The 11,188-nt window shown below is 54.6% G+C and overlaps 1 protein-coding gene across 1 annotated transcript; it reads left to right on the top strand.

Annotated features, from left to right (window-relative positions):
• The first annotated feature begins 2,889 nt into the window (after positions 1-2,889).
• Positions 2,890-10,916, top strand: LOC306657387 (olfactory receptor 9S13-like). The gene is made up of 2 exons (XM_079133323.1): positions 2,890-4,383; positions 10,851-10,916. Exon 1 carries the CDS (start codon positions 3,165-3,167, stop codon positions 4,191-4,193), a length of 1,029 nt encoding a protein of 342 aa, XP_078989449.1. The 5' UTR covers positions 2,890-3,164; the 3' UTR covers positions 4,194-4,383; positions 10,851-10,916.
• The last annotated feature ends 272 nt before the right edge of the window (positions 10,917-11,188 follow it).

An 11,188-nucleotide genomic window follows, 5' to 3' on the forward strand; every position in this document is an offset into this window, starting at 1 on the left:
GCACCGGTGCCGCCCAGAGCGGGGCGGGGGCCTGTAGGTTCCAGAGGCAGTGGTGAGCTGTCAGGGGTCTCGGTGGGGACCTGTCTTGGGCACTGACGTGAGAGCTGTGTACAATGATGTCCACTCTGCTATGAGCTTGCTGGACACGTGACCAGTGGAGCGTATCTGATGACACCAGGGATTTTTTTCTTTAGGTATGAAAATGGTACTGTGCACATCTTTTTGAAAATCAAGGTCCCTGCTGTGGAGACGCTTGGTGAGACAAGCATAGGAGCTGTGTGTGCCTAGACTTGCTCTCAGGCACCGCAGGCCCTGGGGGCTGGGGAGCAACGCACTGTGCGAAGTCTGCCTCAGTCAGGACTGTGAACCTGCGGGAGGGTGCCTGAGGCTCGCTGCAGCGATTTTAAACCACGCTGAGAACTGCCTGGGAAGGAGCACGCCTCCCCCAATTCTCCTTACAGAATCGAAGTTCTCTTTCGACCAGCCAACTCCTTGTTCCCTGCAAGAGACCCTCTAACCCACCCAACGCATCTCCCTCCCTGCGCTGTGACCTGACCGCACTGTGACCTGTCAGTGGGTCACATGAACCTGCCTCCAGGGGTCAGTCTCCGCCTGTGGCCGCTCTCCGCTCCAGCCATGGTTGTTTCTAAACCCTCTTCAGTACAGCATTCAGATTCAGCTGGGTGCTTGTGTCCCACTCTGCTGAGGTTTTCAGGTTTTCAACAGCGTCAGCAGAGTGTACTGGGGACATGGGAGGGTGGGCATTTTTTCTTGTTGTCAGAGATGATCACGGACCCAAGTGCAGCGACAAACAGCAGTCCTTCCGCTTCTCAGGCCTGACAGACAGGGCACCTGCAGGCCCGGATCGGGTCTGGGCCATTCCTTCATTTTCTTTGAACCATGTAGAAGTATAAAGAACGTTAAGGTAATTGCGAAATGTTGTGATCTGTGGAAGCCACGAGTCAGAATGCGCTTTCTAACTTTGCTTGAAGAATGAGTGACTGGCATCACAGACCTGAGCCGGCACACAGCTCAGCCTAGGGGCTTGCTGTACATGAATGCTTCACATTCTAAAGCAGAACAGCAAAGAGCCCTCCAGGAAATGGAAGAGATCCCATGTCAAAGAAAGAGAGGAAACAAGTGTGGACCACTGTGTGGACAAGAGCCCAGCAGAGCTGGGAGGACAGCAGCCACCAGGCTGCTTGACCCTGACCTTCCTGACGGAAAGAAAGGAAATTGGCATCTCAGTTCACTACCAGTTTCCAGAACTGCACGGCCACGTGGCAGGCAGGGCTGCAGCGGCCCATGCAGACAGCACGGCCCTGTCCCCGGGAGGTGCCGACGCTCGCTGCAGCTCTGAGCCCTGAGGTTGGACAGAACGCAATGAAGGCGTAGTCTGTGTTCACCCACGAGGTCGCCTGGGGACTTTACTCCACAGAGATGACGGCAGAGGCATAGGGTGCCCATCCACTACATGCCAGGACGAGATGGAGAGGACGCACTGACCAGCAGAAGCTTGGAGGAGCAGGCCTGCCACCCAAGAGCACTGCGGAGAAACTGCACAGCACAGGCCTCGACCTGGCCGTGATATGTGCTAAGGCCACAGCAGTGCAGGTGGCAACGCAGACTGCAGAGACACACCCACAGAAGCCCACAGGGGGCAACGCGTGGGGACCACCGGCGGCTCAGGGAGCAACCGTGGGCAGGATCGGAGGAGAGGAATCTCTTCCCTGTGATCACTTGGGCTTGCTAGAATCCTTCAAGCAGGGACTGTTTGAATTTCAGAACACAAAAAATAACACATGTGTTCATAAAAACCACAAAAGAAGAGAAAAAACAAAGGTGACCTACTCCAACTCCTGACTGCCCCTGAGGGGGAGGAACGGCGGGTCACAGGGCCAGCACAGGGGAGTCGCCAGGCAGGGCAGAGCGGGCTTCCCACATCACCTCCCTCACACCACGGCCAGGACGGAGCAGAAGGGAGGGCTGGGGGTCAGAGGTCACAAGTGCCACACCCAGGGCAGCGGTTCTTAGAGGGACCCTGGACACAAGGTCCCTCTGAGCCGTCTGGGTCCCTCCAGGGTCCCTGATGACCCAGCCTTCCTGCCGCCCCATCGGGAGATGATGAGGTGACAAAGATGGGCCACAGCCCTGTAGCTCTGGGGCCCAGGGAGTTGGAGTCCCAGCATGCAGAGGCCCAGAGCCTCCCTAATTGGCCACTGGAGGCTTCAAGTTCCAGCCCTGCCGGGTACATGGTGACCCCAGGTGCAGGTGCCTTCCCACGCTGCCCAGCGACGGCGATAGGAGAGGAGGTGCTGAGGCCCCACAGACGGGGAGCCTGCTGCAGAACACGCCGGACCAGAGCCGCCCTGGACCTGCTCGGCCTCAACACCTCGCTCCGTGCTCAGGAGCTCACGGCCCAGCTGCAGAGGACAAGGGAACGCAGCGTGGCCCTCGCTGTCCCAGCACAGACCTGGCTCAGCACGGGGACCCTGGGAGCACGGTGGCTGGCGGCGTGACCATGGGCCAGTCCTCACCCCACCTGGACAGGTAAGGCCAACGCACCACCTGCTCAGGGCTGCCTGGAGGAGGAGACCATGAGCGAGCAGGCAGTGGGGCCGTGCACACAGTAAGCACTCGGGTGGCCTCACGGGCAGAGAGGCAGAGGCCACTCTCCTGTCCTCCACCTGGTGGCTGGGAGCAGTGCCCGGGAGCCTCGGCCTGAAACACATCCTGGCACACCTTGCTAAGCACAGGCTCCGACCCTGCAGCCTGGGGCCACAGCCTGCACCTCCACCAGCTCCCAGGGCCAGCGACGCGGCGGGTCAGGACCACTGTCCGCAGGAGGCCAGGGCTAGTGGGCAGGACAGGCCATCCGTCACACCACACTCAGCTTCCCAGGGGCCAGGCGTCCCCCACCCCATGGCCAGCTGCTCACTGCACTGAGCCCAGGACAGCCCTGCGTCCTTGCACGCTGGACAGAGCGGCTCTGTCCCTCTTCCCACGTGACTCAATGAACTTGGCCTTGGGTTGGACATTTCCAAGTATCTTCGGCTCATCACAAGGACGAGCTATGCGGTCAGTGTGGGCACTGCCCAGGGTGTTCAAGAAGGCTCTGGTTCAGGGTGCAGCAGGGCACAGACACGTCTCGGTAGGTCCATGAGATGCGTGACCCTGGGACAGTGACCTGCTGCACCTCGCTGCCTCCACCGCCCTCCCTGCCTGCTGTCCCAGCTCAGGGCCATGCCCGCCCACAGCAGGGGAACCTCTCGGCGCTGCCCTTGCGGGAGTTTGTGCTGGAGGGGTTCAGAGGAGGTGTGGAGGTTCAAGCCCTGCTCTTTGCCGTCTTCCTGGCCCTATACGTGGTGACCGTCCTGGGCAACGTCACCATGATCGTGGTCACCACCCTGGATGCCCGCCTGCACTCCCCCATGTACTTCTTCCTCAGGAACCTGTCCTTCCTGGACCTCTGCTACTCCTCCACCATCGCCCCCAACGCCCTGGCCACCTTCATCTCCTCCTCCAAGGCCATCAGCTTTGGGGGATGTGCCACCCAGCTATTCTTCTTCTCCTTGTTGGCTACCACTGAGGCTTTCCTCTTAGCTGTGATGGCCTATGACCGCTTCGTGGCCATCTGCAGTCCCCTGCAGTACCCTGTGACCATGTGTCCTGTGACATGTGCCCGCCTGGTGCTCGCAGCCTACTGTGGAGGCTGCCTCAACTCCATCACAGAGACCAGCCTCACCTTCCAGCTGCCCTTCTGCAGCTCCAACCGCATCGACCACTTCTTCTGTGACGTGCCCCCCCTGCTCCGGCTTGCCTGTGCCAACACGGCTCTCAACGAGCTGGTCATGTTCGGCCTCTGCGGGCTCATCATTGTGGGCACCACTCTTGTGGTTCTGGTCTCCTACGGCTACATCGCAGTGACCATCCTCAGGATGCGCTCGGCATCTGGGCGACACAAGCTCTTCTCCACCTGTGGGTCCCACCTGACTGCCGTGTCCCTGTTTTATGGAACTGTGTTTGTGATGTACGGTCAGCCAGGAGCCGTGGAGTCCATGGAGCAGGGCAAGGTGGTCTCTGTCTTCTACACCCTGGTCATCTCGATGCTCAACCCCCTCATCTACAGCCTGCGGAACAAGGACGTGAAGGACGCGCTGCGGAGGCTGGGACAGAGGCCCACAGCCACATGAAGAGGGTGGCCATTAAGAGACAGTGTCCGTGGAGCTGGCGTGACGGGCTCCGTGAAGAAAACAATCCCCCAAGCGCTGCCTACTTTGAAATGGACTTGGCGGTGCTGGGCAATGTGTTCATTGTTAGGTTGGAATTTGGGTGACTGTAGGGGGCAGAGCAGAGCAACTGAGACGAAGGGCAGCGGCAAAGGTGACGATTTAGTGGGCTGGAAAATTCCACTGACCCTTAACATCCCTGTCACTCAGCAGGACCCTGGCCCATTCCGGCCTATAAAGACCCTAGGCAGCCAGGGCCACGCGTGATTTTCTCCAGCTCCCTACCTGACTTGTACCCTGGGGAGCTGGGAATTTCGCCGAGAGCCAAATTCCAATGAAGCTTGCTTTGCTGCCTTCTGTCCGATTTTATTTGGCCGCTAGCCGTGCCCTGAGCTTACATTTGGTGCTGAGAACCAGGAGGGTTTTGGACTTCCCCCATCGGGTTGAGGCCCACCCCGTCCCTCAGAAAAACGAGAGATTCTGTTCCATTCCGCTCAGCTCTGCTCCATCCCACCTCTCTTTATCCAGCATCAGATTGGGGTAAGTTAGGGTTTTTTTTCCCCATTTGCTGTGCCAATGTTTTACCCTCCGTTCCACAGGGCGACTGTCCGCAGGCTTCCCACAGACCACCCCCCCCACCCGCCCATTCTGTTTGGGCTCTGGTTGCCGCGAAGACCTTCCGGCCTCCAGTTAGCCCCCCATTTATTCCGTTCCAGACCCCTCAAAAGTCGAAAGACATTTGGCTTTTGGCCCGTCCGCCGTTTTTCCAGTGTGCACAAACTGAAATTGGGACGCCTTTTTCCGGCTTCTGCATACCTATCTGGGTGGAATTGGACGGCTAATGGGAAATACCGGGAACTCACTGAACCCCAAAACTCCTCTGGACTAGACTTAAGTCATAAACGGCAAGTTTTTTATTCAACCATGGGCTGGTCTCAGTATGTTTTAGATAATGGCTCAAGATGGCCACCAAAGGGCGCTCAGGACCATTCCAAGCTTTCCATTTTGGACTTTGGCGTTCACCCCGCCCCTTCCTCTACCTGTCCCTCCACCCAAGGTCTCCTCCCAGGGTTGGTCCCAAACCCCGCCCCCTCCATGCTCTGGCCAGAATTCCCCTCTCTTCCTGTCCTCCTCCTCCTCCTCCTCCTCCTCCTCCTCCTTGGCACAAGCCTACGTTCCTCCTGCGGACGCAGCTCCTCTTCCTCCTCAGAGCCCTCCCACCTCCCCCCTCCCCCGTCAGAACGTCCCTCGGCCCGCCTGTTCCCTCCTCCTGTTCGCACTAACACGCGACTTCATCAGACCCTCCCACCGGTGGCCTAACCCAGAGCTTCTTTGGCCTCTCCGGGAGGTGGCTGGTGCAGGGGGCCTTGTGCCAATCCAAGTTCCATTCTCACTCAGGGTCTTTCTCTGCTGATCCCTCTACTTAGATTAAGGAATTTAATTATCTCACCTGGCCCGATGTTCATCATTCTTTCTTCTACGCTCACTCCAGACGAGCGAGCCCGCATCCAACAGGCACACAGGACCTCGCTGACCAAGCCCATTTAATGGACATAACTCTACCCACAGGGGCAGCAGCGGTTCCAATAACGAGCCAAACTGGAGCTACCAGGAAGGCCGGCAGGGCCACCGTCACTGTGCTCGCATGTCCAACACCTCCTAGCAGGCCTGCCCGCAGCCTCCAATAAGGTGGCAAACTCTGATACACCGCGGGAAGTTACCAGCACCCAGAGGAGAACCCAGCCTTACTCTTAACCGCCTCACGGAGGCCCGTACTCGATGTACTAAGCTGGACCTGACCTCCCCCTGGGGCTGCAGAGCTAGAACCCACCTCATTTCCCAATCAGCCCCTGATATAAGGGAAAAGCTGAGGAGGAACCTCAGACCCCTCTCAGGCCTGGTGAAAGTGGCCTTCAAAGTCTATAATGCCCGAGAGGAATCAGCGGAACTGGCCAGGCAGGCTCGTTTACAGAAAAAGGTGACACTCCAACCCCACGCCTCGGTAGATGCCCTGTGGCCTGCGGCTCCAGCGAGAGCTTAAAAGGGAGGCCAGCACTCCTCTCCGCCAGGGGCTTGCTTCAAGTGCAGACGCGAAGGTCACTGGGCTCGTCAGTGTCCAAACCCACAGCCCCCCACCAGCCCATGTCCTGCCTGCAAACAAGGAGGACACTGGAAGAGTGACTGGCCTATGGCCAGTCCCTCTCTGGCGCCTCTACACAGGGGTGTGGCCAGCCAAGAGGTCCCTTCCCATGAGCTCTTGGGATTCATGGGAGACTGAAGGAGCCCGGACTCGGGGACCCCCATCACCCTCGCCGAGCCCAGGGTAACGCTCCAGGCAGCGGGTAAGTCCATAACTCTCCTTGTGGACGTGGGGGCCACCGATTCTGTCTTGCCTGCCCACTCTGGGCCTTTATTTCCTTCCCAGGTTTTGGTTATGGGAATTGACGGGAACCCTCCTTCCCAAGCAGAACAGCTAGATTAGCCTGTGCCCTGGAGGGACACCCTTGTACACACTCCTTCCTGGTCATTCCCTCCTGTCCTGTCCCCCTCCTAGGAAGAGATGTTCTCCAACCCCTAGAATCCACCCTACAGCTCCTTCCCAGGCACACTGCTAGTGCTGACCTTCTCCTACCTCTGGTTCTTACTCTCTCTAGCGCCCCCACACCACCTACCCTACCACTGGCTCCAGACCTGGTCGACCCCCAAGTCTAGGACACCTCCAAGCCAGGCATAGCCTCCCACCACAAGCCAGTCCCCACCCAACTGAGACCTCAAGCTAAGTTTCCCTCACGTCCCCAGCTTCCAATCTCCCGTACTCACAGGGAAGGACTTAAACCCATTAGAGACTGGTTGCTTACTCAGGGACTCCTCATCCCTACTGCCTCCCCCGTAACACCCCCATACTGCCAGCACGTAAGCCCTCAGGAACCTATCGCGGGGTCCAGGACCTCCGCCTAATTAACGAGGCAGTTATTCCCATCCACCCCGTGGTTCCTGACCCTCACACCCTTCTTCCCACATCCCCCTTCTACCACCCACTTCACGGTCCTGGATCTCAAAGACGCGTTCTTTACGGTTCCCCTCCACCCTGACGCCTACTACCTCTTTGCCTTCACATGGGAGGATCCTACTTCCTTTAGGTCTCAACAGCTGACATGGACGGTTTTACCCGGAGGCTTCCGGGACAGCCCCCAGCTCTTTGGGAAAGGCCTGGCTCAGGATCTGGCTACTGGGACTTGGGAGAGAGCACACTCCTACAATATGTGGTGACCTCCTCCTATGCAGCCCGTCCCTCAAGGCCTCCCAGACCCACACTGCCCAGCTCCTCAGCTTCCTGGGGTCTCGGGCTATCGGGGCTCTCCAGCCAAAGCCCAGCTCACCACCGCTTCAGTCACATATTTGGGCATGCTCCTCACTCCCACCTCTGAGAGGCTCACTACAGACGGAACCCAAGCCCTGCGTGCCTTACAGCTGCCAGAAATGGCAGATTACATCCTCTCCTTCCTGAGTCTGGCTGGCTTCTTCAGGCACTGGGTCCCCAACTTTGCGCTTCTTGCCAGAGCCCTTCATCAGGCAGCAAAGGAGACCCCTCGTGGGCCCCTGGCCTCCCGGGATGATAGCTAGCTCTTCTCACAAGCTCAGGGATGCGCTCATCCTCCCCTGCTCTCTCTCTGCCCAGCCCTAACCGTCCTTTCCACCTCTTCACAGATGAAAAACAGGGTGTAGCCACTGGCCTCCTCGCACAGCCAACTGGACCTTCTCACAGACCGGTGGCATCTCTCCAGGAAGCTTATTCCACGGTTCGTGGGTGGCTACCATGTCTCTGAGCACTGGTGACAGCAGCTGAGCTAACTAAGGAAGCTCTAAAGCTCACCCTACTCCAACCAATAACTGTGTTTTCCACCCATCGACTGCAGGACCTCTTCAGCCATAGATCCCTTCCACTCCCACGGGTGCTGAAGGCCTATGCTCACCTCGTGGAGACCCCTTCAGTTACCTACCCCCTCACCTGACCCAGCCATTTTTGTAGATGGCAGTCCTGTGCTGGGTACAGATGGGCGCTGTAGAGCCGCTCACGCAGTTGTCACCACCGCCTCAGTTCTGGAAGCCACTTGCCTTCCAGAAGGGACCACTTCCCCAAAGGCCCAACTCTGCTCTGATCAGGGCTCCAGTTTTATCCAAAGGTGAACAGTCGACATCTACACAGACTCCAAACGTGCCTTCTGCATTGCTCGCTCACACTCGGCTACTTGGAAGGAATGTGAATTTTTCACCATAAAGTGGTCACCAGATAGGAAAGTAAAACAGAAGGTTCTAAGTATGGGAATATATTCAGTAGACAGGAAAAGCATGTTTCTGGGTAATAAAGTTCTTGTGTGATGGAATATATGAGGGTCAAAGTAAGTGCTAAAAAAATCTGTGTAAGTAAAGGGCAAATTTCAACAAGTTTGCATATAACTAAGTTGGTTATATGTATGTGAGGCAATCAGTTAAAGCTATTTAGGGTTTTTCATAAGGTCAAATACTAATGTACTGATAATCTATATGTTAAAATGACATTGTGTCTGTTAGGCTTTATTCTTTATAAGCTTCTTAAAATGACATTTAAGAAAGAATGTGATGCACAATAGCAAAAAATGAGACAACAGTGACTGAGATTGGGGTCTCTGTTGACCACGTGGCTGTGGCACGCCTGGTACCTGGGAGTGTTCTTGTACAGGAGCACAAGATGCCTGGCTGTGGCAGTACCCTCCCTGGGGAGGCTCTGTACAGGAATCCTATCAGCTCTGACATTATCTCAGACACACAGCTCTTGGGCAGGAAGGAATTATTTTGCTAGATAACCAGTGTTTCCTCAGCTCCCTTCTCTGGTTCCTGCCCACCTTACAGTAACCTTGGACAGTGGACTTTCTTGAGAGCTACACAGAGCTCCTAATATTGCACTTTGCAGCTGTGAAAAGTTACATAGACGTCCTAGTCTCTAACTTTCCTGAAAACAAAGAATAATGCTTACACAGTCTTTAACCTGATAATAAGACATATATAAATAAAGATTGCTGACATAACTCTTTAGATCTAATTTCCTTCAGAGAACAGAGCTCCATCTGATCTCAGCTTAATCTTCAAAATCTGTTTTGTGAAGAGCCCCACCTTACCTGAGATAAGGCTCTGCCTCACACCCTGCTGCATGTTAGAATGGCTCCAAAGTAAGCCAGACTTTAATTCATTTAAAGTTGTGTTCAAAAGTTTGATGTTTGTTGTAAAGATTACTGTGACCTCAAACAATGGATATAATAAATAACTCAGCCAAAATTCAAGATAGCTATTGCACCAACTGAATGTTTCACTGTTGGTGACTCCATTCTGTATTTTCCTTGTAAACTCTATAACTGTTGCCTGATTAATTTTTTTTTTTTTTTTTTTTTTGCAGTACTGCTTTAAGAGCAAACACCGTGAATTAACTTTAAATAGTAAGGCATCACCGATAGGACAGATAATGTAAACCCCAATTAGATAAAATGGGGTGAATGACTGTAAAGTCATAGACATTGAAATTAAAGCCCAGTACTCTTACTTTATGACTGATGAGTCTGGCTTGCTGGATGGCTAAGGTCAGATTTAGAGATTGAGACTAATACAGAGGCCAAAAAAAGCCAGTAACAGATCAATTTGACCAGCTTGATCTTAGACACCTAGCAAAACAGTTAAAACTGAAATATAACCATTCTTGGGCATTTAAAAGAAACAATGGTTAAATGCAACCTAAGATGTACACCTGTGTTAACCCCCTAGAATAAATAAAGAGTGGAAGCTACGAGAGAGATTCTTAGGCAGATGTACCTGCTAACTATCAAGAGAAACTGCCAGAATCAGGAGTTTTAGTCAGTGTAAGGCCTACAGATGCTCCTAAACTACACAGGTAGGCTTGATCTATGCTTGCCAGTATGATTATCTAGCCCTAAGTCACAGGAATATAGAGATCTCTACTAAACACAGGTTATACCAACAAGAGGACTCGGTTATGCAGTCACTGCCAACCAAAAGCTAGACCAGCAACCCCAGAAGGCAGTGCAGGCATCTGCTGCCCCCTGACATCCCTGCAAAGATGAATAACATTTATTGCTCAAGTTTCCTTGCAGAACCGTCGAGCACTGGATCTGACAAAGGGGGACCATTGCTCTTCCTAAGAGAAGAATGTTGTTGCTGCATCAGTGAAATTGGTCTAATGGAAAACAACGTCGAAACTCTCAGACGTCTAAATGAAAGGCTGAAGGAGCAAGAAGAATCAAATGACCCCTGGCCAGGATGGCTGACCCCTACCCTTACTCCCCTATTTGTGACAGGACTTCTGCTCATGATTCTCCCTGTTCTCACGTTTGCCTGGAACTGCATGAGAGAGGCTGCCAGGGTGACATGCAACCAGGTGCTCCTGCACTCTTATAGCCGCCCCCCACCAACCTAGAACCCAAACCTTTCCCCACGACGCCCCCTAACATGCAGGAAGTAGCCAGATCGACTCTGGCGCCCTATATCACCAAAAAGGTCGGGATGTTAGGTCAGGATTTGGGCGACTGTAGGGGGCAGAGTGGAGCAATTGAGACAAAGGGCAGCGCACCAAAGGTGACCGATCAAGTGGGCTGGAAAATTTTGCTGACCCTTAACATCCACCTGTCAGTCAGCAGGACCTGCCACTTGCCGCCGACCAGCGGGACAAACGACACGTGCTCTTCAGAAGTTCACAAAGCAGCTTCCGCTTTATTCGGATGACGCCCTCAATATATAAGCAGTCTCATGCATAAGCAGTTGTAACAGATGTGTCCACCCAATCCTGTAAGTCAGGCGATCTCGAGCTCAAGCACACATGTACGATATCTCTGTCCAGCGCTAGGCGGCTGAACCAATCATCATACAGCCGATGGTAAACCTTCCTGTTTCTCTCAGGGCGCATTCAGCACGCC

The sequence above is a fragment of the Sciurus vulgaris genome (genome assembly GCF_902686455.1).
Source record: "Sciurus vulgaris genome assembly, chromosome: 3".
Lineage (NCBI taxonomy): Eukaryota > Metazoa > Chordata > Mammalia > Rodentia > Sciuridae > Sciurus > Sciurus vulgaris.